The sequence below is a fragment of the Vitis riparia genome, unplaced genomic scaffold (assembly GCF_004353265.1).
Source record: "Vitis riparia cultivar Riparia Gloire de Montpellier isolate 1030 unplaced genomic scaffold, EGFV_Vit.rip_1.0 scaffold793_pilon_pilon, whole genome shotgun sequence".
Classification (NCBI taxonomy): domain Eukaryota; kingdom Viridiplantae; phylum Streptophyta; class Magnoliopsida; order Vitales; family Vitaceae; genus Vitis; species Vitis riparia.
The window spans coordinates 93513-115816 of NW_023269787.1; the positions used below are offsets into that span (position 1 = coordinate 93513).

The following is a 22304-nucleotide window of genomic DNA, read 5'->3' on the forward strand; positions in this document are numbered from 1 at the left end:
TTAATATAATCTAAAAAATGTATAAAATCTTCATGATATATTTTTTTTAATTGATTTATTTATCACTTCAAAAAAAAAAAAAAACACTATAATGGTTGTTGCATTAATTTATTATTATAGTGTTTTCATTATATAATTTATAATTAGCATCTTAACTTTTTTCTCACTTCAAAAACTCTATAATCTTTTCAGGATGTTACTTTTTATCAAATCACAATTATGTATGATTTCATTTATTTTTGTATCCCATGAGGCTGGACCTTAAACAAGGTATGTGTATACTCATGGAAATACTACCCTATTATAAAAATTAGTGAAGCAAGTAATCGTAATGGTTACTCTCTAGATCATTCTAACTAAAGAAAGTCCGATAACATTATGACAGCTCTCAAATGTGTAAGCCAAATTGCAGTTCTTCTAGTATAGGAAGCCGATTGTAGTTTTAAAATCTCAATGAGCAAGATGTCGAACTACAAGGAGGTGATCTTAGGTATATAGGGAAATTGAAAAGTTTGGAGGATGAGTAGAATTTTGTTTTCTATTTTGAGGAAAAAAAATTTATTTAATTTCTTGGAAAAAGAGATAAGATGAATTTTATGAGAAAAAAAAAGAAAAAAGAAAAAAAGAAAAACTAAGTGAACTTGAATTGAAATTTGACTTAACAAGATTTGCAAAAGGGTTGAGGAAGGGAGGTTTCTTGAGCTCCCTTCTTTCCATGAAAAAAATCCTCAATTAAGTTAACACAACTAAGACCACCTATTCACCTTAAACTCTAATTTTCAACCAATCAATGCATGGTATTCCCATTAAAAATAAATCATTTATGATATCCTTGAAGCCTCCACTGCCTATTGACTTGCCAAATTATAATATTATTTAAGGGCTAGCTCAATAATGACCATCTCAAGTCAAAATTTCTCTCACCACTAATTTCTTGGGATATCCTCAAAGGGGCCCTAAACTCTAATTTCCAAGGATCAAGACATGGTTTCCTAATTATAAATGGAGAGGTTCAATTTACAAGTTAAATAAATCATTAATTACCTAAGACTTGAGGGTAATTTCATAGGCACAAGGGAGGTCTTGAAGACCCCTTTTCTTCAGTCTAAATCAATATTCAAAAGACATGAAAATGAAGAACAAAAACAAAGCAAAAAGAAATCATTATTAAAACTTAAAATTCAACTTTAATATTGTATTAAACCAAAGCTTAAAAGTAAGTGCATCTAAGTATAATAATAATAATAATAACAATAATAATAATAATTACTTTAAAAGATTAAAAATAAACTAAAAGTAGCAAAACATTACAAAGATTGAAGTTGTAACAACAAGTCCCATGGTTGGAGGTTGAAGAAGAGCTCCCCACCAAGGGGCTTCCTATAACATCCCTAATCTTCAGTTGTAAAATCTCTTTAAATAGGTGTTTCCATATTGCTCTAAATGGTATACCATGTGGAAACAATAAAAACAAGATGGGAGATCCAACGTGGCTTGGGAAAAGTCTAAAAATGTGGGTCTTGCACTTTCTTGAAGTTCTAGAACAAAATGGTGGCACTTTTGGAGAAAATGGCGTTAGGTTGTAAGGTGGCACCATCTTGTTGCATTTTTTTCCAATAGGTGGGCTTCTTCTACTTAAAATGGCGACACCACTATGAAAAATAGTATCAAGCTATAGGGTGGGTGTCATCTTAACACTACTTTTTTTACATAGACAAATGATGTCCAATTTAAAAATTGGTGAGATTGATCTTCAAAGTGTATCTAGAATTTTTTTTAAAAAAAAAAATTATTGAGCTCATTTGAGCATCTTTAACCCCTTAATCATCCTAAAAAAAATTTACTGGTTGAAATAGGACTACATCATTTATCTTTATGAAATTTTAATCCTTTGATTTCATTTATACCTCACTCTTGCATTCTGGATGTCCAAGAGGTTCCCAAAATCTAAATTATTCGTGAAAATAGGTGTAAACATCAACAAGTAATAGAAAATATGAGAAAATTGAGCATATGTAAGGTAACATATAGTTGACTAGTTTAAGAGTGTGTTTAATACAGAAATAAAGTATAAGATATGATTTTTGTCCTCATCACCATACAATTTATGACATCAATCACATTATATGAAGATGATATTAGATATGTTACAAATATTTAAAAAGGTTATATTAAAGATGATAAAGTCAAACATATTTCATCTAAATTCTTTTACATACATGCATAAGCCCATATGAACAATGAGATTGATATTTAGTAGCTATAGTCAAACTACAATTTAGTAGAATTGTTAATAAAAGTATTACCTACCACAACATTTAAGAAACTTATATATAATGCTACAAAATAAAGCTAGAGATTGGACACCAAATTATGATGCATAATACCCTACCTACTTATCATGAATTGTTGTTAAGGGATCATGGAGGAGAAAAAGAGTATAATACAAATGAAGGATTCCAAGGAACAAATGTTCTAAGGGTGAGCATATATAAAAGCCACCCTTTGGAGTGAAAAGAGAGCCATTGCACTAAAGTTGTTAGGCTAATGAGGTTGCCAAACTCATTAATGGAGCTCAAGATATCTATAGGTAACTTCTTCAAACCCATCTCTTGTTTTAACTATACATTGTTATCAAACCCCATCCTAATTCCAATGGTAAACAAATAAAGCAATGAAACCTTTTATAGAACTATTAGACAATGATTCATATAGGTAAAATTTAGTATTGAAATATTTAGCTCAACTGTAGTTTTCAGAGCCTTAACCGGATGTTAACATGCCATAAAGTTAATGAGACCCCATTGACATTGTCTGAATCTAGCATTATAATTCCCCATTGACCCAAGATCCTTGTATCACCCATATTTGAACTCAAAACCTAATGATGGAGTAGAAATTGAGGAGAAGGATGTTACTTTTCAAAAATACCATTGATTGTCAAATTAAAAAATTAACTTGCTACTCTCACCTCTCTCTCATTCTCTATCACTCTCTTTCTCTCTCTTTATTTAGCTCCTCTATTTTTAAAAAAATTTAGAACTTTTTTATTTCATATTTAACCAATTTATAAAATAAAGATTCTTGTTGTTAAATAATTTTATTGCAAAATTTACCTTTTATTATTAAATTTAAATAATTTTATAGTGAAATTTATCTTTTTAAATTAAATTTTTTATCCCTATTTATTTCATGTAGTAAACAAATATTTTAAATAAAAAAATCTAGTTTAACTTATTTATGAGAATTACATTAAATAAAATGCATTTTTAATTGATGGATATTGAAAATGATTTTTCTTAAATTTTATTTATTTAATATAATAAATTTAGAATTCAAAATAAAACCAACTTCCTTAATTCATAAGAAATAATTTTTTATTAAATGGTTGATAAAAAATTTAAAACTATTATTATATATTTTTATAACCATTCGTTTCTATCATCCTATACCTTGGAAAATTAGTTATTTGTAAAAAAAGATAAAATAATAAGTTCTTTTATTAGAAAGAAATTTTATAATTCATTTTTATAATGGTAAAAAAGATTTTCTTAATTATTTCTGAATCCAACCAACGACTCTTTTGAGATTCTCTAGATTTTAAGAATTTTGATACATTCAACTATTAGAAAAAAAATTTCAAAATTTTTTGAAGGGTACTTCTCAAACATGCATGCAATGTACATGTCCGAGGTAAATAGGATTGTTATTTATCTTAATTTTTTGAAGTCTATGAAAATATGATCCAATCCTCAACTTCATTTCTTGATTCCATCTGATCATTATCATAAAACCATACATGGCAGATATAAATGGCAACACTGCATTATGGGATGCTGTATCTGCAGAACACAATTCTATATTCTGGATCCTATATCACTGTGCTTCCCTTTCAGATCCCCACACTTCTGGTGATCTTTGTGCACTGCTGCAAGAGAAATGACCTAACAGCGATGAAGGAGCTCCTGAAACAAGGTTTAACATAGACTCGAAGAATCGCCAAGGGTTACAGCAATCCAGATTGCCATGGCAGAAGACCACACAGATATGGTAAAGCTACTTGTAATGAATGGCGCAGATGTTATCCATGCCAATACCTATGAGTTCTCTTCAGAAACTCTGAATGAAATGCTGCAAAAGCGAGAGATGGGACACCGAATTATGGTGCCTGATACCTTGCCTACTGATCATGAAACGTTGTTGAGGGACCAAGGAGGAGAAAAGGAGTTTAATACTAATGGAGGATCAAAGAACAAATGTTCCAAGGGTGAGCATATATAGAGGCCATCCTCTGCAGAGAAAAGAGATGCTGCACTGAAGCTGGCCGGCTGATTAGGTTGCAAACTCATTAATGGAGCTCAAGTCATTGCAGGTACACTTCTTCAAACCCCATGTCTTGTTTAATTCTCTAATAACTATGCATTTTATCAGTATCCAACTAGAACTCCTAACCCATCCTAATTTCAATAGTAAACAATGAAGTAACACAACCTATAGACTATTAGACAATGATCCATAGAGGTAAAGTATTGAACTATTTTCCTCAACTGCAGTTTTCTGTGCCTTTACTGACTAAACTCAAATTTGCCACACTGAATTTAACATGCCATAAAGCCACTGAGTCCCCATTGTCATGTAGTATTCAAAAAACTTCAGAAGAACGAGAATTGCCCCCAAGTATGGCATACTTAATGTTGTTTTAGAACTCATTTCAATAGAGAGGATGACTTTGGAATGATTTCAACAGGTGAGAGCTTGGATTTGATGCAAGAAATGCAATGGTAACGAACGAAGAAGGAGCAGAATCAACTCCATTGAAGTTATTAGAGACAATGATAAGCTTTTCCTAGTTGAAGATCCAAACTCCCTGATGTAAATCATATCCTTCTATCTAATTGGGATAAAAAAAATGACTCTCAATCTCGTCCCTCCTTTTTTTATTCCAATGCTGCATGGGTTTTTTTATTTTCTCTAACAGAGGAAAAGTGTGGATTGATTCAAAAAAATACAATGTAACAGTAACAGGTAATGAAAGGTTGGAAATTGAATCCATTGAAGTGAATATTGTAAATAAAGGTAAGCAATTTCAGGCCAAAGACCATAGGTCAAGCTCCAGAGACCAAATTGTAAGATTCATAGGCCAAAAGTCATGGGGCGATTTATAAAACGCTCATAGGCCAAAAACACATAAAGCCTCGTTAGGCAAATCTCTCCTGGCACATAGCAGCCAGGATCATCAAAATTTCTTGTTTATGCAATTTAAATACTCAAAAAACAGAAAAAAGGATAACAACAAAAGAACCCTACACGAGCTTTAGTAAGAATGTCTTACCTACGTCCTCGGGCAATGATGATTAAACCACTAACCTTCAAATCAGAAAATAATCGAATCAAATAGGAGGCTCTTAATTGAAAAAAAATACTTTTTGCACACAAAAATGGCCAAAGTCGCTAAGATTGGCTAAAACTATAAAAATTGACTAAAACGAATCTAAATACCTTAGTCAAAGGTGTTTAAATTTGCAAGATATTGACTAAGTCCAAATAGTAAAAGAAGGTACATCACCTTCTACTATTGGAAGTACATATGCCATATTATCATTAAATTGAGCAAGCATGCAAATCTCTCTTCTTGGTCTACTAATTGTAGTTGAATTTGCTATTATTGAAGTGTTTTATTTGAAGGATCTTCTCATCTTTGATACTTTCATTTGTCATTGAATGTCATCATTTGTCTCATTAACATTGTTGGATTGATTATTGTGTCTTCAGCCCACCTATTCTTGATTACTCACAGTCTCCTCAATTTGAGAACAATTTTATTTTCTTACATGTTTCAATAGAGCATATTCACCAAAGTCATATCCCCATTCAAAATTATTCTTTGAATCTAGACACCAAAGATGATATCCTTTCACACCTATACTAAGTCCCATGAATAATGGTCTCCTTGCTATTGGATCTATTTAGATTACTTCACTTGAAAAAACAATGGAACAAAAAAGTACAAGGAATATTAATCATATGTAGGCTTTCTAGACCATACTTCAATAGGAGTACTTTTACCCTTAATTATAGTAGATGGTATATCATTGAAGGGAGGACACGCATAAACAACTACCTCATCCTATATTTTTTTTGCTCAATCCAACATTTGACACATACATTTTCTTGCTCTTCAACCCATTCTATTGTGGTGTATCTCTAATGTGAAATGTCAAACAATGCCCTCAACTTAACATACTTGGAAAAATGGATCACTTCAGTATTCACCACCATTATCTAACAAAAGTTTACCCTTACATAACTTTCAAATCTCATCTTTCATAGTAACAATGACCCCATGGATTCTAATACTCCTAATGAGATGAGCCATATCTTCATACTAGAACATATTGAATGTCTATCAAAGTTTAGTTAATCCATCATTAGTTTTTCAATCATATTGTACCTACTCCTATTGTCTTACAAGCATTATTATTGTCCATGTAAACAACCCACTTATAGGTCTTCAATGCTTGAAAACCAATCCTTGTAGGGACACATGTGATATGAGAATTTAGTTCCAAATCCATTGATTTGAGTTACTAACCAAGGATAAGCCAACCTAAGCATATGACTCATCTTCTCCAAACATGGCCACACAAGCATTAAAGATTGTCTTGTCTTTATTCTTCTTTTGTAGATTAGGACAATCCTTCTTCTAGTGATATTTTTTGTGACAAAAGGAACATTCATCTTTTATAGATTTGCGTTTAGATTGAGAATTATCTCTTTTCTAGTTTATGACTTTGAGATTGGTCATTCATTGTTAATGCTTTTGTTAATATATCTCTATGAACTTTTTGGTCCTTTTTTTTTTTTTTGTATTTAAAGCTTAGTAAAGTAGTATATACAACATCAAAGGTTACCTTATATATCCTTATCATAAAGTAAGGTGGTGTGAGATGTCCATAATCACCAAGAAGAGAATTCAATAACATAAGGCCCTATTCTCATCTAAATCCAACAAAACTGCTACAATTCTATCAAATGCATGTATATGATCATTCATAGACATACCTTGTTGATATTGGGTGTGAATTATTTTTTTCTTCAGATAGACTCAATTTTCCAAACTCTTTATCATATACTTGTCCTTTAATATCTTCCTCGCCCCGATTCTACAACAATTCACTTCTAGCTCCTGTTCCAACTCATTCCTGTGTTTTCCCTCCCAAACAACTCCATCTCCATAGCAATAAATGGTGACAATGACTTCGGCGCAATTGGGACCTTCTCATCCACATCCACTATTGTTTCTTCCCTACAAAGTACGCCCTCTATACTTGATTCTTCCCATTCACCCTCTCTCTTGCCTTCCAATCCACCCCAACCTTCACCTAGTCCTCTCTCCCTCTACTCTAATCCTATGCAAAGCCATGCACCTGTTCCATCACCTTTGGCACTTATAACCCACCCCATGAAAACAAGGTCTAAAAACAATATTTTCAAACCCAGTCCCAAATATGCTCTCCTCAATACACCTTCACCAAACCTACCCATTGAACCCACTAGTGCTACCCAAGCCCTAAAATCACCTAAATGGCACAAAGCAATGTCTGAAGAGTTCACTACTCTTATCAAGAATGGTACTTGGGAACTTGTTCCTCGACATACGTTACAAAACCATAGTGGCTGCAAATGGATATTTTGAATCAAGTGCTACCTTGATGGCTCAATTGATCGCTACAAAGCTCGCTTTGTGGCAAAAGATTTTCATCTACAGGCGGGCATTGATTACCACAAGACTTTTAGCCTGGTGATTAAACCCACTACAGTAGTTTACTTCTTAGTTTTTCCGTTCAACATGGTTAGTCACTTCGCCAACTTGACGTCAACAACACCTTTTTTCATGGACACCTCAATGAGGATGTTTTTATGAGTCAACCGCCTAGGTTGATTGATCCCAACCAACCATCACATGTATGTCATCTTAAAAAGGCGTTTTACGAACTCAAACAAGCACCTTGTGCTTGGTACCATGAATTGGGACAATTCCTTCTCTTTAATGGATTTGTCAATTATCGCTCCAACACTTCTTTATTTCTTTACAACAAAAACATCCCATTATTTTTGTGTTGTCTATGTAGACGATCTTATCATTATAGGTTGCAACCCTACCATTGTTCAACGGTTGTTACTCAATTAAGGTCTAAGTTCTCCATTAAAGATCTTGGTACTCTTTCTTACTTTCTTGGCATTGAGGTTCTTCCAACACCTGTAGGAGCCTTTTTCTCTCAACACAAGTATATCCAATATCTTCTTACTATAGCCAAAATAGACAATACCGATGATATGTCAACACCAATGTCTCCAAGTGCTTAACAACACTTCTCTAATTGATGCTACTAAGTATTGGTCCATTGTCGGTGCCTTTCAGTATCTCACTTTTACTCAACCAAATATCTCTTTCACTGTCAATAAGTTGTCTCAATTTATGTATTGTACAACAATTAGTCATTGGTTTGTGGTCAAATGACTTCTACGTTATTTTTGGGGCACAATCACTCATGATCTTCATCTTCACAAGAACTCTCCAATGTCGATTGGGTTGGTAATACAGATGACTGAACATCCACCAGTGCATATCTCATCTTCCTTGGGTCCAATGCTATTTCCTAGAGCTCCAAGAAGCAACTTCTGTTGCTAGGTCCTCATTAGAGGCTGAATATAGGCGATTGCATCTACAACAATTGAACCTACCTAGATCTAATCACTTCTCATCGAACTTGGCATCACTATCAATGCTCCACCAACCATATATTGCGACAATGTTGGCACCACCTATCTTTGTGCAAATCTGGTCTTCATTCTCGCATGAAACATATTGAAATCAATTTCCACTTTTTTCACGATAAAGCTCAGCAAGGTCAACTCCACGTCTCCTATATCAGCTCTAATGATCAACTAGTAGATGTTTTGACCAAACCTTTATCTTGACAACTACGGTAAGATTTACACATCAAGATTGGTGTTATCTATGGAAACTCCATCTTGAGTGGAGAGAATGAGGAAAGTCAATTTCAATCAAATACAAAAATTATAGGATTATAATTAGTGTATATATCCTTTATTTTAGTTAGGCTCCTTTTCTTATTTTTGATAGTATATATATCATTTACTTTAACTAGTTTCTTTTTCTTAATTTTGGTATTATATATATCCTTTATTTTAGTTAGTTTCCCATTTTTATTTTAGGTAGTTTTAATTTGACCATATACTATGACAAGTATATATTGTGCAAAAACTTCATCAACAAAAGTAAGAGACTATTTCATAATTTCTTCATCTTCATGTATTTGAAATACGAACAAATAATTAAACCACAAACAATATAAATTCTCCTAGTCTAAATATCCTTAATTTTTTGAAAAACTATACACGATATTAATGCTTACGAATTTTTTGAAAAACAAATGTTAAAGTTACGTAAATCATACATTTATTTCAATAATTTTTTAACCCTCGTAGTGGCAGCCCATCTACTGGTTTCCATGGCTTTTTGACTCCCCTTTTTAACTTTTTCTTTCTTTTATCTTTTGTTTTCTGTGTAGCGCAGTGGTATTGTCAACAATGTCGGCAAGTAGGGCCTCCATCATTTCGGTTCAAAATCATTGCATTTTCTCAAATACCTTAAAGAAGGGGCTGGGTTATCAAAGTTTTTCTTTTTTAATCTTTTAAGTAAATTTCAAAATGAGAAATTATATACACAATCCTTGGAAAAATAATTGCTCCTATGATAAATAAATAAATGATTTTAATATATTTAATTATTAAAATCTAATTATTAATAAATAAATAATTTAATAATTGTTCCAAAATATCCTTTCAAGCGATACCTTGCTCCTAAGCTGTCTAAGTGATTCCACACTAGTTAATCCTCATAAGATCTACAATTGAAAGAAGATTAATATTTGTGTACTCTTTTGACTCGATTAAATACAAAGGAAACTAGGATTGAAGTGCATCATAATGGATAAGTAAGATTATGAATCAAGGTGCACTCCAAAACACTCAGCGACTGATGGATGATAATCAATATTAGGTTCTTGGAGAGTCAACATTATGTTTTTATGAAGATATTAATATCTATATTTTTATAGAATGTATTAACATAACATATTTTTTGTATAAAAAAACATATAGTTTATGATTTTATTATAATACTAGTATTAATATTTTACTAAAAAAAATGATTTATTTTTTAATTTATTTGTGATTCTAAATCTGTTTATAAAAAATTCAAGTGTCAACAAATTTTTACTATTTCAAGTTTGTAAATGTTTAAAAGTGATATTTAGATACATAATTTAAATTTATATTTTTCTGTACAAGAGGTTCTAGCTTTTATATAGAATTTATTACTTGCTTCCATTTTTAAAAGCAAAAATTTTTCTTAAAGAATATTTTTAACCTAAGCACTATTAATAAAGGTGGAACGAACGAAAATACTTTAATTTGAATTACTCTCAACTTCTTAATTTATGTAATTATAAGGGAAAAAACCAAAGTACTAAATAGATACATACCATACTTCCAATCTAAGAAGTTAACAATATAATGTGTTGAAAAAGTACACGTGCTTGTTGGAGTGCTTATGCATAAAATTGTAATTCTCATGTTAAAAAAACGATTCAAACTTTATGCACTTTATATTGTGTGTCCATGGGGCCCAAGCCCCTATATCCAAATGAAAATTTGGGTTTTTTGAACTTCTAAAGCTACTTTGAGAAAAAAAATTTAAAAGATGGTAGTTACAAAACTAATGACAAATCGGTGACACTTTTTGTCATATCGAAGGTGTCTTTCCAAAAGGCATCTTCCATAATTTTCATATGAATGACACACGATAACAAAAATTAAATTTACATGGAAGATATCTCTTCAAAAGATATTTTTCATAATTTTATAAAATTAAATTTATATTTAACAGGCACCTTTTTACAATTTATTAAAAGTGTATTTTGAATATATATTAAAAGTGTATTTTGAATAGACATCTTCCATAATTTCATAAAATCAAATTCATACTAAAAGTGTCTCTTCAAGAAACACTTTTTCATATTTTTATTTATTTATTTTGTTTATCAATCATACATATTTAAAAAAATGAATTTTTACTCTCATAATTCCATAAAATCGAATTTATACTAAATGTGTCTCTTCCAAAATTTTCATATTAGTTACAAAGTGAAGAAAATGAATTTATACTAAATGACTTTTTAGGTGACACATTCCACAATTCGATAAAACTAAATTTATAATTAAGATGTCTTTTGAAAAGGCATCTTCCATGATTTTCATACTGGATTTATACTATAGATGTTTCTTCAAGAGATTAAAAATTAAGTTTGAAAATTTTGAATCTGCAAAGAAAATTTTAGGAATGGGGATCCAAAGGGACCAAAGAAATGGAACTTGGTTTCTATGCCAACAAGGTTATAATCAAAAGGTTTTGGAGAGGTTAATTGATGTCAAATAAGTAATCAAAAGGTTTTGGAGAGGTTAATTAAGGTGATCAAATTGTGAAGGCTAGCTCTCTGTCCCTGGAAGACAGCAGCAAAGACATATACTTATGCTAATCTACTTCATGGAACATTTTAATTACTCCACTTTTTTTCATGACCTTTCATTGACTTGGACTAGTTCATCTCTTGCAGCCAATGCCTATCTCCTTATATTTGTCAAAATCAGCTTCTCTCGTCTAGCCGGCATCAGCCAATAATGCTTTTCTCCACTTGCATGCACATTAAATTAGAGACGACTTAATTCCCAGGTCTGTTGAAGATAAGCAACTTGCCTTCCCTTAACAATTATTATAGGCCGACCTACCTTCATCCACCACCCCCACTTTCCATTTATATGCCTTTACTTTCATATTCTTACCCCATAAGATTAAGATTAAGAGCATGTGGCCTGGTAAACAATGGTGACGTACAGGGTCTACCATGAAAATTTGGAATTCAAAGTTCCTTTTTGCTGAATCCAGAAGGAAAGGAGGAGAATTATGCTTTAGGAGTCTATTTGTTGATAATGGGTTAAAAGTCCTTAATAACTTGTATAATTGATAAGAAGGATGTAAAATATGGAAAGACCAAAATACCCATTAAAGTAGTCATCTTGGTTAACATATAAAATGGAAAGTGATTGTAGGAAAAATTTGTGGTTTGTTGTTCCAAAATTAGATTTTTGACCATTGAATTTACATATTTAATCATGACCATTGATTTGAATTGGAAAACACTTTCTACCGGTTTCTTATTGGAGGATCCAATTTTAGAGGATACAAATTTAGTAATAATTAAGTAATGGCATTTTATATTATTAAAATATATAATTTATAATAAATAAAAATAATGTATTACCTAATTTTATCTTCCTTTTTATTTTTATATCAATATTATTTAAAAATATATAATAAGAAGGGAGAATTGTGTTTTGAGTTGAGTTGAAACTGGTAATTGATCCAAGATCCTTGTATCACCCATATTTGAACTCAAAACCTAATGATGGAGTAGAAATTGAGGAGAAGTATGTTACTTTTCAAAAATACCCTTGATTGTCAAATTAAAAAATTAACTTGCTACTCTCACCTCTCTCTCACTCTCTTTCTCTCTCTTTATTTAGCTCCCCTATTTTTAAAAATTTTTAGAACTTTTTTTTTTCATGTTTAACCAATTTATAAATAAAGATTCTTGTTGTTAAATAATTTTATTGAAAAATTTATCTTTTAAAATTAAATTTAAATAATTTTATAGTGAAATTTATCTTTTTAAATTAAATTTTTATCCTTATTTATTTCATGTAGTAAACAAATATTTTAAATAAAAAAATCTACTTCAATTTATTTATGAGAATTACATTAAATCAAAATGCATTTTTAATTGATGGATATTGAAAATGATTTTTCTTAAATTTTATTTATTTAATATAATAAATTTAGAATTCAAAATAAAACCAACTTCCTTAATTCATAAGAAATAATTTTTTATTAAATGGTTGATAAAAAAATTTAAAACTATTATTATATATTTTTATAACCATTGGTTTCGATCATCCTTTGCCTTGGAAAATTAGTTATTTGTAAAAAAAGATAAAATAATAACTTATTTTATTAAAAAGAAATTTTATAATTCATTTTTATAACGGTAAAAAAGATTTTCTTAATTATTTCTGAATCCAACCAACGACTCTTTTGAGATTCTCTAGATTTTAAGAATTTTGATACATTCAACTATTAGAAAAAGAATTTCAAAATTTTTATAAAAATATATTTTTTAAATTTAGGTAAATAAATTATAAATTAAGAAAGATATAATTAATAATTTAAATTCTTTAATGATTTAAAAAGATATTAATAATAGTTTTGAATTCAAAAAATTGATATAATTAATTTTTATTAAATCAAAATATTTTAGAATATTATATTAGTAATTCATTACTAAATGCATATAGCAAATGAAAAACTTTACTTATTTACATGTTAAAAAAGTTGAACTTTATTCATTATTCATTCTAAATAAAATATTATTAAAAATTATTATTATTTATTTTCAAGCAAGACAATTAAGAAGATGTTAACATTCTTATATTTCTAAAATAGACTAAAATAATAATTTTTTTTTATAAAAAATATAATTTATGATTTTATTATAATTTATTTGTAATTATAAAACTATTTTCATTTTAAGATTTGAATTAAATTAAATTTAATCTATATTATATAAATTGAATTTGCAATGTTTTTACAAAACCAAAACAAAAAACATATTTTTAAAAATAACTTATTCAAACAAGTTTTTCATTTTTCATTTTTAAAAACTTGTCAAGCATAGTTGTTTTATAAAACATTAGGGGTTTGATTGACAACTATTTTTAAGAATAGTATTCTGTTTTCCAAAACAAAACAAAAAAATCAAAAATATATATTTTGACTACCAAAAAACTATTTTTTGTTTTTAGAGAATGTCTTTTAGATGTTTTCACTTGTTTTATAAAATATGTTGCATGATTAAAAATAAATCACTAAATATAAAAATGATTTTTAAAACACATTTAAAACATGTCAAGTTCCTAAAAAGACTTTTGTTCTACAAAATCTTATAGAACAGTTTGCAAAAACTGTTATTAAAAATTATTTTTCAGAACTATTTTTAAAAATTATTAAATATGATCTAAAAAACAATGTTTTTTTTCTTTATCTTCAAAATAATTTTTAGAAACCAATTTAAGACAACATGGTAAAACAAATATATGTTTCCCAAAATAATTATTTAAACTTGAGAAATAAATTAAAAGACCTTTATAAAATAATTACACCATATACAATATACATTTTTCTAGTTGTCTGTCAAATAAATTTAACATTCTTAATTTTTTTTTTTTGAAATATTTATGAATTTTCCTTTTGTTTTTTTTTTCTTTGATAAAATTGAAACTATGTTCCTAGGAGAGAAAAAAAATGTTAAAGTTACATAAAATATAAGTTGAGACACTTGTAAAACACTTTCATCGGATTAAAATATCTTCTTTGACCTCCAAAACGTACCTGTCTCAAGCCTTAATCCAATTCTTCTTTTTTTTTTTTCTTAAAAAAAAAAAAATGGGACAAACCAATGAGGGTGAATGATAGCCTGATAGGTTGCTCACCCAATGCCCGGCGACTCCTGCATCAACAAGCGTCGTAACAATCACCATTGCCAGCCTGGCCCTGGCAATGGTGACAAGGGTTTGGAGAAGTGGATGGATGGGTAGAAAAGGAAGGTATTATGGGTATTAGACTTATAAATTTTATTTATTTATTTAAAAAAAAAAATAGGTGGATGATTACAGAATTTGTGTGGTCGCAATCAAAACTAGGACCCACCATCATTTCATTTTCTCCATACCTTGGAGAAGGGTGCTGCCCTTAATCTTTCAATTAAATTTTACTGAGAAATTATATACAGAATCTTGGAAAATAATTGCTCATATGAAAAAAAATATATATTTTAACTAATTAATTTAATAATAAAAAAAATATTTAAAGTTTTATAAAATTATTTTTCCTACTAAACAAAGTTGATGAATGTATAGAAATGAGTCTGATGTTTATAATCAATTTTCATAGATTATTCAAGGGCCAATTGCCAACTAATTCTTCTAAATGTAAGTAAATTATATGTTTATTTTCTACCCGTTTTTTCTCCCTCTATTACTTTGTGGGTGGGTGGGTGGTCACTGGTTTGTAAACAAAGTCAGCACCTGGGATCAACCATCTTCTCCAATAATTCATTCTAGCGTTGGAATCCATACTTGCTTTTGGCCAAACCAGAACTGAGCCAGCTTCGCTACCAAGAAATTATTGCATTTTCTCACTACAAACCAATCTTTTCCACTTTGGTGGTTTGATTTTGGATCGCTTACCTTCATTTTTCCTTGATTCATCACTCACTTTTCTCTACAAACCAACAGACATGGCTGGGGCTTTAGTTGGGGGAGCTTTCCTCTCCGCTTCTCTTCAAGTTCTATTTGACAGGTTGGCTTCTCGCGAGGTTGTGAGGTTCCTCCGGGGGCAGAAGCTCAGTGATGCGCTCCTGAAGAAGTTGGAAAGGAAGTTGCTGGTCGTCCATGCAGTGCTCAACGATGCTGAGGTCAAACAATTTACAGATCCATATGTGAAGAAGTGGCTGGTCTTGCTTAAAGAGGCTGTGTATGATGCGGAGGACATATTGGATGAGATCGCCACAGAGGCTTTGCGACACAAGATGGAAGCTGCGGAGTCCCAAACCAGCACAAGTCAGGTGGGTAACATCATGGACATGTCTACCTGGGTTCATGCCCCATTTGACAGTCAGAGCATAGAGTCGAGGGTGGAGGAGATCATGATAGACTCGAAGATATGGCACGAGACAGAGCCGTCCTTGGGTTGAAAGAAGGTGTTGGCGAGAAACTGTCACAAGGTGGCCTTCTACTTCTTTGGTGGATGAATCTCTTGTCTATGGCAGGGATGATGAAAAACAGAGATGATTGAACAGTGTTGTCTGATAATGCAAGGAGGGATGAGATAGGTGTGATTTCCATAGTGGGCATGGGCGGCCTTGCAAGACCACACTTGCTCAGCTTCTATATAATGACCCAAGGGTGATGGAACACTTCGATTTGAAGGCATGGGTTTGTGTTTCCGAGAATTTGATCCTATTAGAGTTACAAAAACAATTCTGGAGGAGATTACTTCATCCACTTTCGAGACAAATAACCTAAATCAGCTTCAAGTTAAACTGAAAGAGAGAATTAATACGAAGAAATTTTCTACTTGTCTTGGATGATGTTTGGAACGAGGACTCTAGTAACTGGGCTATGCTACAAACTCCACTCAAAGGCGGGGCAAAGGGAAGCAAGATTGTTGTAACGACCCGCAGCACCAATGTTGCAGCAGTTATGCGCGCTGTTTATTCTCATTGTCTTGATGAACTATCCTCTGAAGATTCCTGGTCTCTGTTTAGAAAACTCGCATTTGAAAATGGAGACTCGAGTGCGTATCCACAACTAGAAGCAATTGGTAAGAAGATTGTGGACAAGTGCCAAGGTTTGCCACTAGCTGTAAAAGCAGTGGGGGGCCTTTTACATTCTGAGGTTGAAGCGAGGAAATGGGATGATATACTAAACAGCCAAATATGGGATTTGTCCACTGATACAGTTCTTCCTGCATTGAGATTGAGTTACAATTATCTGCCTTCACATCTAAAGCAATGTTTTGCCTATTGCTCAATTTTTCCCAAGGACTACGTATTGGAGAAAGAGAAGCTAATTTTGTTATGGATGGGTGAGGGTCTTTTACAAGAATCAAAAGGCAAGAGAAGAATGGAAGAGGTAGGTGACTTGTACTTTCACCAGCTTTTATCGAAGTCATTTTTTCAAAATTCAGTTAGGAAAAAGGAGACACACTTTATAATGCATGACCTTATTCATGACTTGGCTCAACTGGTGTCTGGAGAATTTTCTGTCAGTTTGGAGGATGGTCGTGTATGCCAAATCTCAGAAAAGACTCGTCATTTATCATATTTTCCGAGAGAATATAATACCTTTGATAGATATGGAACACTTTCTGAATTTAAGTGTTTGCGAACATTTTTATCAGTGGGGTTTTATGGGATTGGCTACTTAAGTAATAGAGTTCTACACAATCTATTATCGGAAATTAGGTGCTTGCGGGTGTTGTGTTTGCGTGACTATAGGATTGTTAATTTGCCCCATTCAATTGACAAGTTACAACATTTGCGCTACTTGGATCTCTCTAATTCTTCGATTGAAAAATTGCCTACATCAATATGTACTTTGTACAATTTACAAACATTGATATTATCAATGTGTTGGAATCTGTATGAATTGCCTTCAAGAATTGAAAATTTGATTAATTTGCGTTATCTTGACATTTGTGATACCCCACTAAGAGAGATGCCAAGTCATATTGGCCATTTAAAATGTTTGCAAAACTTGAGTTATTTCATTGTGGGGCAAAAGAGCGGGTCGGGGATTGGAGAATTGAAGGAACTTTCAGATATAAAGGGAACACTTAGAATTTCCAAGTTGCAGAATGTGAAATGTGGCAGGGATGCAAGAGAAGCCAATTTGAAGGACAAGATGTACATGGAGGAGTTAGTGTTGGATTGGGATTGGGAAGCAGGTGATATTATACAAGATGGAGACATAATTGATAATCTTCGGCCACATACAAACCTAAAGAGACTCTCTATTAATTGTTTTGGTGGTTCGAGGTTTCCCGACATGGGTAGCAAATCCTTTATTCTCTAATCTCCAGACCCTAGAGCTTTCGGATTGTGAAAATTGCTTATCATTGCCACCACTTGGGCAGCTACCCTCTCTTGAACACTTACGGATCTCAGGAATGAATGGAATAGAGAGGGTGGGCAGTGAGTTTTATCATTATGGGAATGCTTCTTCCTCCATTGCAGTTAAGCCTTCCTTCCCATCCTTACAAACTCTAAGATTTGAGTGCATGCACAATTGGGAGAAATGGTTGTGTTGTGGATGCAGACGTGGAGAATTCCCTCGTCTCCAGGAGCTTTGTATAAGTGAATGTCCCAAACTCACTGGGAAATTACCAAAACAGCTTCGATCCTTGAAGAAACTTGAAATCGATGAATGTCCGCAACTGCTTGTGGCTTCACTCAGAGTTCCTACAATCAGTGAATTGATGATGGCCGATCGGGGGAAATTGCAGTTGAAAAGGCCAGCTAGTGGCTTCACTGCTCTTCAAACCTCACACGTTAAAATTTCAAACATCTCTCAGTGGAAGCAACTACCAGTGGGAGTGCATAGCCTCTCAATTACAGAATGTGATTCTGTGGAGACTCTAATAGAAGAGGAACCGCTCCAGAGCAAAACTTGTGTTCTCAAAGGTTTGGAAATCACATATTGTTGTTTGTCTAGATCCTTGCGCAGAGTTGGTTTACCCACTAATGCATTGAAATCACTAGAAATCTCTCACTGTTCCAAGCTAGAGTTTCTCCTACCTGTGTTGTTGAGATGCCACCACCCTTTCCTCGAAAATATATACATCAGAGATAACACCTGTGATTCTCTTTCATTATCCTTCTCCTTAAGCATCTTCCCAAGATTGCGTTATTTTGAAATCAGTAATCTTCAAGGGCTTGAATTCCTCTATATCTCCATTTCAGAGGAGGATCCCACATCTCTTAATTATTTGAATATCTCATGGTGCCCTGATGTTGTATATATTGAATTGCCCGCTCTCGACTCAGCACGGTATAAGATCTCCAGCTGCTTGAAGCTCAAGTTATTAAAGCACAGCCTCTCAACTTTGCGGTGTTTGAGTTTATTTCATTGTCCAGAATTGTTGTTTCAGAGGGATGGCTTGCCCTCCAACCTACGTGAACTTGAAATTTCATCCTGCGACGAACTCACTTCTCAGGTGGACTGGGGTTTGCAAAGACTGGCCTCTCTTACAACATTCAATATCAGGGGTGGATGCCAAGAGGTTCATTCTCTTCCCTGGGAGTGCCTACTGCCCTCCACAATTACCACTCTCAGAATTGAACGACTTCCAAACCTCAAGTCTCTGGACAGTAAGGGGCTTCAACAACTTACCTCTCTCTCAAACTTAGACATTGGCGACTGCCCTGAATTCCAATCCTTTGGAGAAGAGGGGCTTCAACATCTCACCTCCCTCACAACATTATCCATTAGAAATTGTTCTGAGTTCCAATCCTTTGGAGAAGAGGGGCTTCAACATCTCACCTCCCTCGTAACATTATCCATTAGCAATTGTTCAGAGTTCCAATCCTTTGGAGAAGAGGGGCTTCAACATCTCACCTCCCTCAAAACATTATCCATTAGCTGCTGCCCTGAGCTCAAATCTTTAACAGAAGCAGGTCTTCAACCCTTAGCTCACTTGAAAATTTGCAGATCTCCAACTGCCCGAAGCTCCAATACCTGACAAAAGAGAGACTGCCAAACTCCCTCTCTTTTCTGGCTGTTGACAAATGCTCTTTGCTGGAAGGTCGCTGCCAATTTGGGAAAGGCCAAGATTGGCAGTATGTAGCTCACATTCACACATAATCATCAACGATGTGTTATACTGATGAAGATGGAAATATATCAATGTCAATCAGGTACTTGCTCATACTCAAAATAACTTCCTTCAAAATAAAAAACGTTGTGGCAATTATTAAGTTTATGCTCAAAATTTCTTATCATCTCTATTGTGCTTCCTTGCTCTCTATAAGGTTTGGTTGATTTGGCTATGGTCATAAAGGCATGGTCCAAGCGGCTCTCAGGGTATTCTAAGTGACTTGGTCTTCTTGAGCCTCAATCATGATTTATGGTTAGTGAAATATTTTAATTCTCTTTGATCCTTTGTCATGATCTATTATGGATTTGTACTTGTAGAGACTTCATTTTCTACTTCCCGATGGTCCAACAGTGGAGACCTCACAAGTTTTTCTTAATCATGACTGCATCATTTTGTAGGTTCTCGTTTTCCAATAGTTAAAGCATTTGTGTAGTGATGTATATCATTCTCTATGTCAATTTACAATAAAATTGATATCTTCCAGATGGAAGGTGGAGTGAGGAAGATGTCGTTGTTTTAGTGCCTCGGTTCATTGTTCTTATTGAACGCAGAGTACCTTAATGGTATTGCCTGCTCAAATTTTACTGAGATTGCTCTGTTTTGGTTGGGCAATCTGCACTTACTGGAGACAGTATTCACTATGGTTCTACTTACAAGCAGGGAGAGATCACCTGAATGATAGTTGATACCATACCACCAATTAGCCACTGTCAAAAGGCAAGGATATGGAATGCATCTTCTTTGTTATGTACTTAGCAGGACTTATTTCTTTTCTTCTTTTTTTTTCGCCTAATTTTGATCTCATACAGTTCTTGTTTGGTGTTTCTTAGGTCTTGGCTATGATGAGAAATTTCCATGTACACTATGCACCACACCCCACTTTTCAGGACCAGGAGGTCCATTCAGGCTCTCATTGTTCATCTCAGCAGAGTCAGATGTTTGTTTGAAAAGAAAATTACCAAAGTTCAGGTGAAGGTCTATACATTTGAGATTCCCATGAAGAATGTTGTAATTCGATTTATTCGATTTTGAGAGCTTTTGTAGTTCTATTTGCCATTTTGATGTTGGTACTATTTGAAGAGGGTGGTAGACTATAACTCCCTCATTCAACCTTCGAAATTTTGTATAGGAAAGATGTTGTATTGACCTTATTCACTTCTTCATGCAATGAAAATTCTCCTCTCTTCTATACTCCCAAGTCTGCTCAAGTTTTTACCTCTTCACATTAATGATATTCATACCTGTTTTAGAGTGCGTTTGACAGTGATTTTAGAAGTATTTCTATCATTTCTAATACTTGAAAAGTTTTATTTTTCAAGTATTAGAAATATTATAAACACTTCCTAGAATCATTGTCAAACGCATTCTTAATTACTAGCCGCTGACAATCAAGCTTCATTTATGGGAAGACAAAAAATGAAGGAAACTGAATCATACTAGAAAAGAAACATTCAGTTCCAACATCAATACTATTAATTTACATCATCCCTCTATCCTATCTATGAAAAAATTCTTCATATGAATACATCCTTCCATCTAAGGACCCATGATTGTAGTTACAACACACTCATACGACACCCACTACTATGTAGAGGAGTACATTAGTGATACTGCTTGAGATTTGATATTTTAAAACTTTAAGATTGTAATAAATAACAATAAAAGAAATAATTTATTAAAGTAAATAGGAAAGCTAAGATAAAGAGAATTCAAACTCAAGATCTTTATAGTACATAACCTTACGTATATCCTTCTGCTCAAGTTCCAATTGGGATGAAGGTTCCACTAATCCAAAACTTTTTAAAGCTCAAGCCTTCAAACTTTATATATTTGGATTATGGTTTCTAAGGAACTCTCTATAGCAAAATTTTTAAAACAAAGTCTCCAAACTTTTCCTTCTAAATTATGTTCCAAAGTACCCTCTCAAGAGATATCCCACTCTTAAGTAATCCAAGCGATCCCACACTTGTTAATCTTCATAGGACTTATAATTGAAAGAAGATTAATCTTTGTACTATACAATTTTGATTCAAATAAATACAAAGGAAGCTATGATATCAAAATGCATCAAATGGATAAGTAAGATTATGGAATCAAGATGCACTAAAAACCATTATCTATGGATAATATCAAATTAGGTTCTTAGAGAATCAATAATGAGAGTTAAAAGGTCTTATACATGTATTGTGAGTAAACTAGACGTTAGAGATAATTAAAGAAATCTTAAAGTTTCGAGCAATCACCAACTTTTTGTGTTTTTTGTTTCCCCTCACGTGTATGTCCTCAAATCTACGTATACCATTCTATTATTCAAAACAAATTTTCATATTTCATTTTTTCTTAGAAGAAAAAATACTTAGTTTCTACTTGTCTTAATACAAGGACATTTTGATATTTTTCATTTTTCAATTTATCTTGTCTTTATATTCTTTTTTGAGCTTGAGGTCAACATGAAATTCTTAATTAATTTGACTTTTAACTTATTTTAAACTATTCTTTAATAATTTTTGTCCATAGTTTTTTACTGTACATTAAAATAGCAAAAAAGTTTGTATTCCAATTTTATAGTATGTAGCAAATGTGCAAAACATGTTAAAATTACTAGCATGATGAAAGTGTTGAAGTATTTTCACATGGACAAATCAATTTTATGAATAAACTTAATTTA

The 22304-nt window shown here is 32.4% G+C and overlaps 1 protein-coding gene across 1 annotated transcript; it reads left to right on the plus strand.

Moving 5' to 3' along the window:
- Positions 1-16335: 16335 nt before the first annotated feature.
- Positions 16336-20810, plus strand: LOC117910628 (putative disease resistance RPP13-like protein 1). Its single transcript, XM_034824722.1, has 2 exons — positions 16336-16893; positions 20467-20810. The coding sequence occupies exons 1-2, from the start codon at positions 16381-16383 to the stop codon at positions 20581-20583; spliced, it is 630 nt and encodes a 209-aa protein (XP_034680613.1). The 5' UTR covers positions 16336-16380; the 3' UTR covers positions 20584-20810.
- The last annotated feature ends 1494 nt before the right edge of the window (positions 20811-22304 follow it).

Excerpts from the sequence above, each read along its gene's own strand:
- LOC117910628 (XM_034824722.1), top strand. The coding sequence starts at position 16,381 with ATGCTACAAACTCCACTCAAAGGCGGGGCAAAGGGAAGCAAGATTGTT. Across the intron at positions 16,894-20,466 it reads GCAAGAGAAGAATGGAAGAG|GTCTTGGCTATGATGAGAAA; the intron begins GTAGGTGACTTG and ends GGTGTTTCTTAG.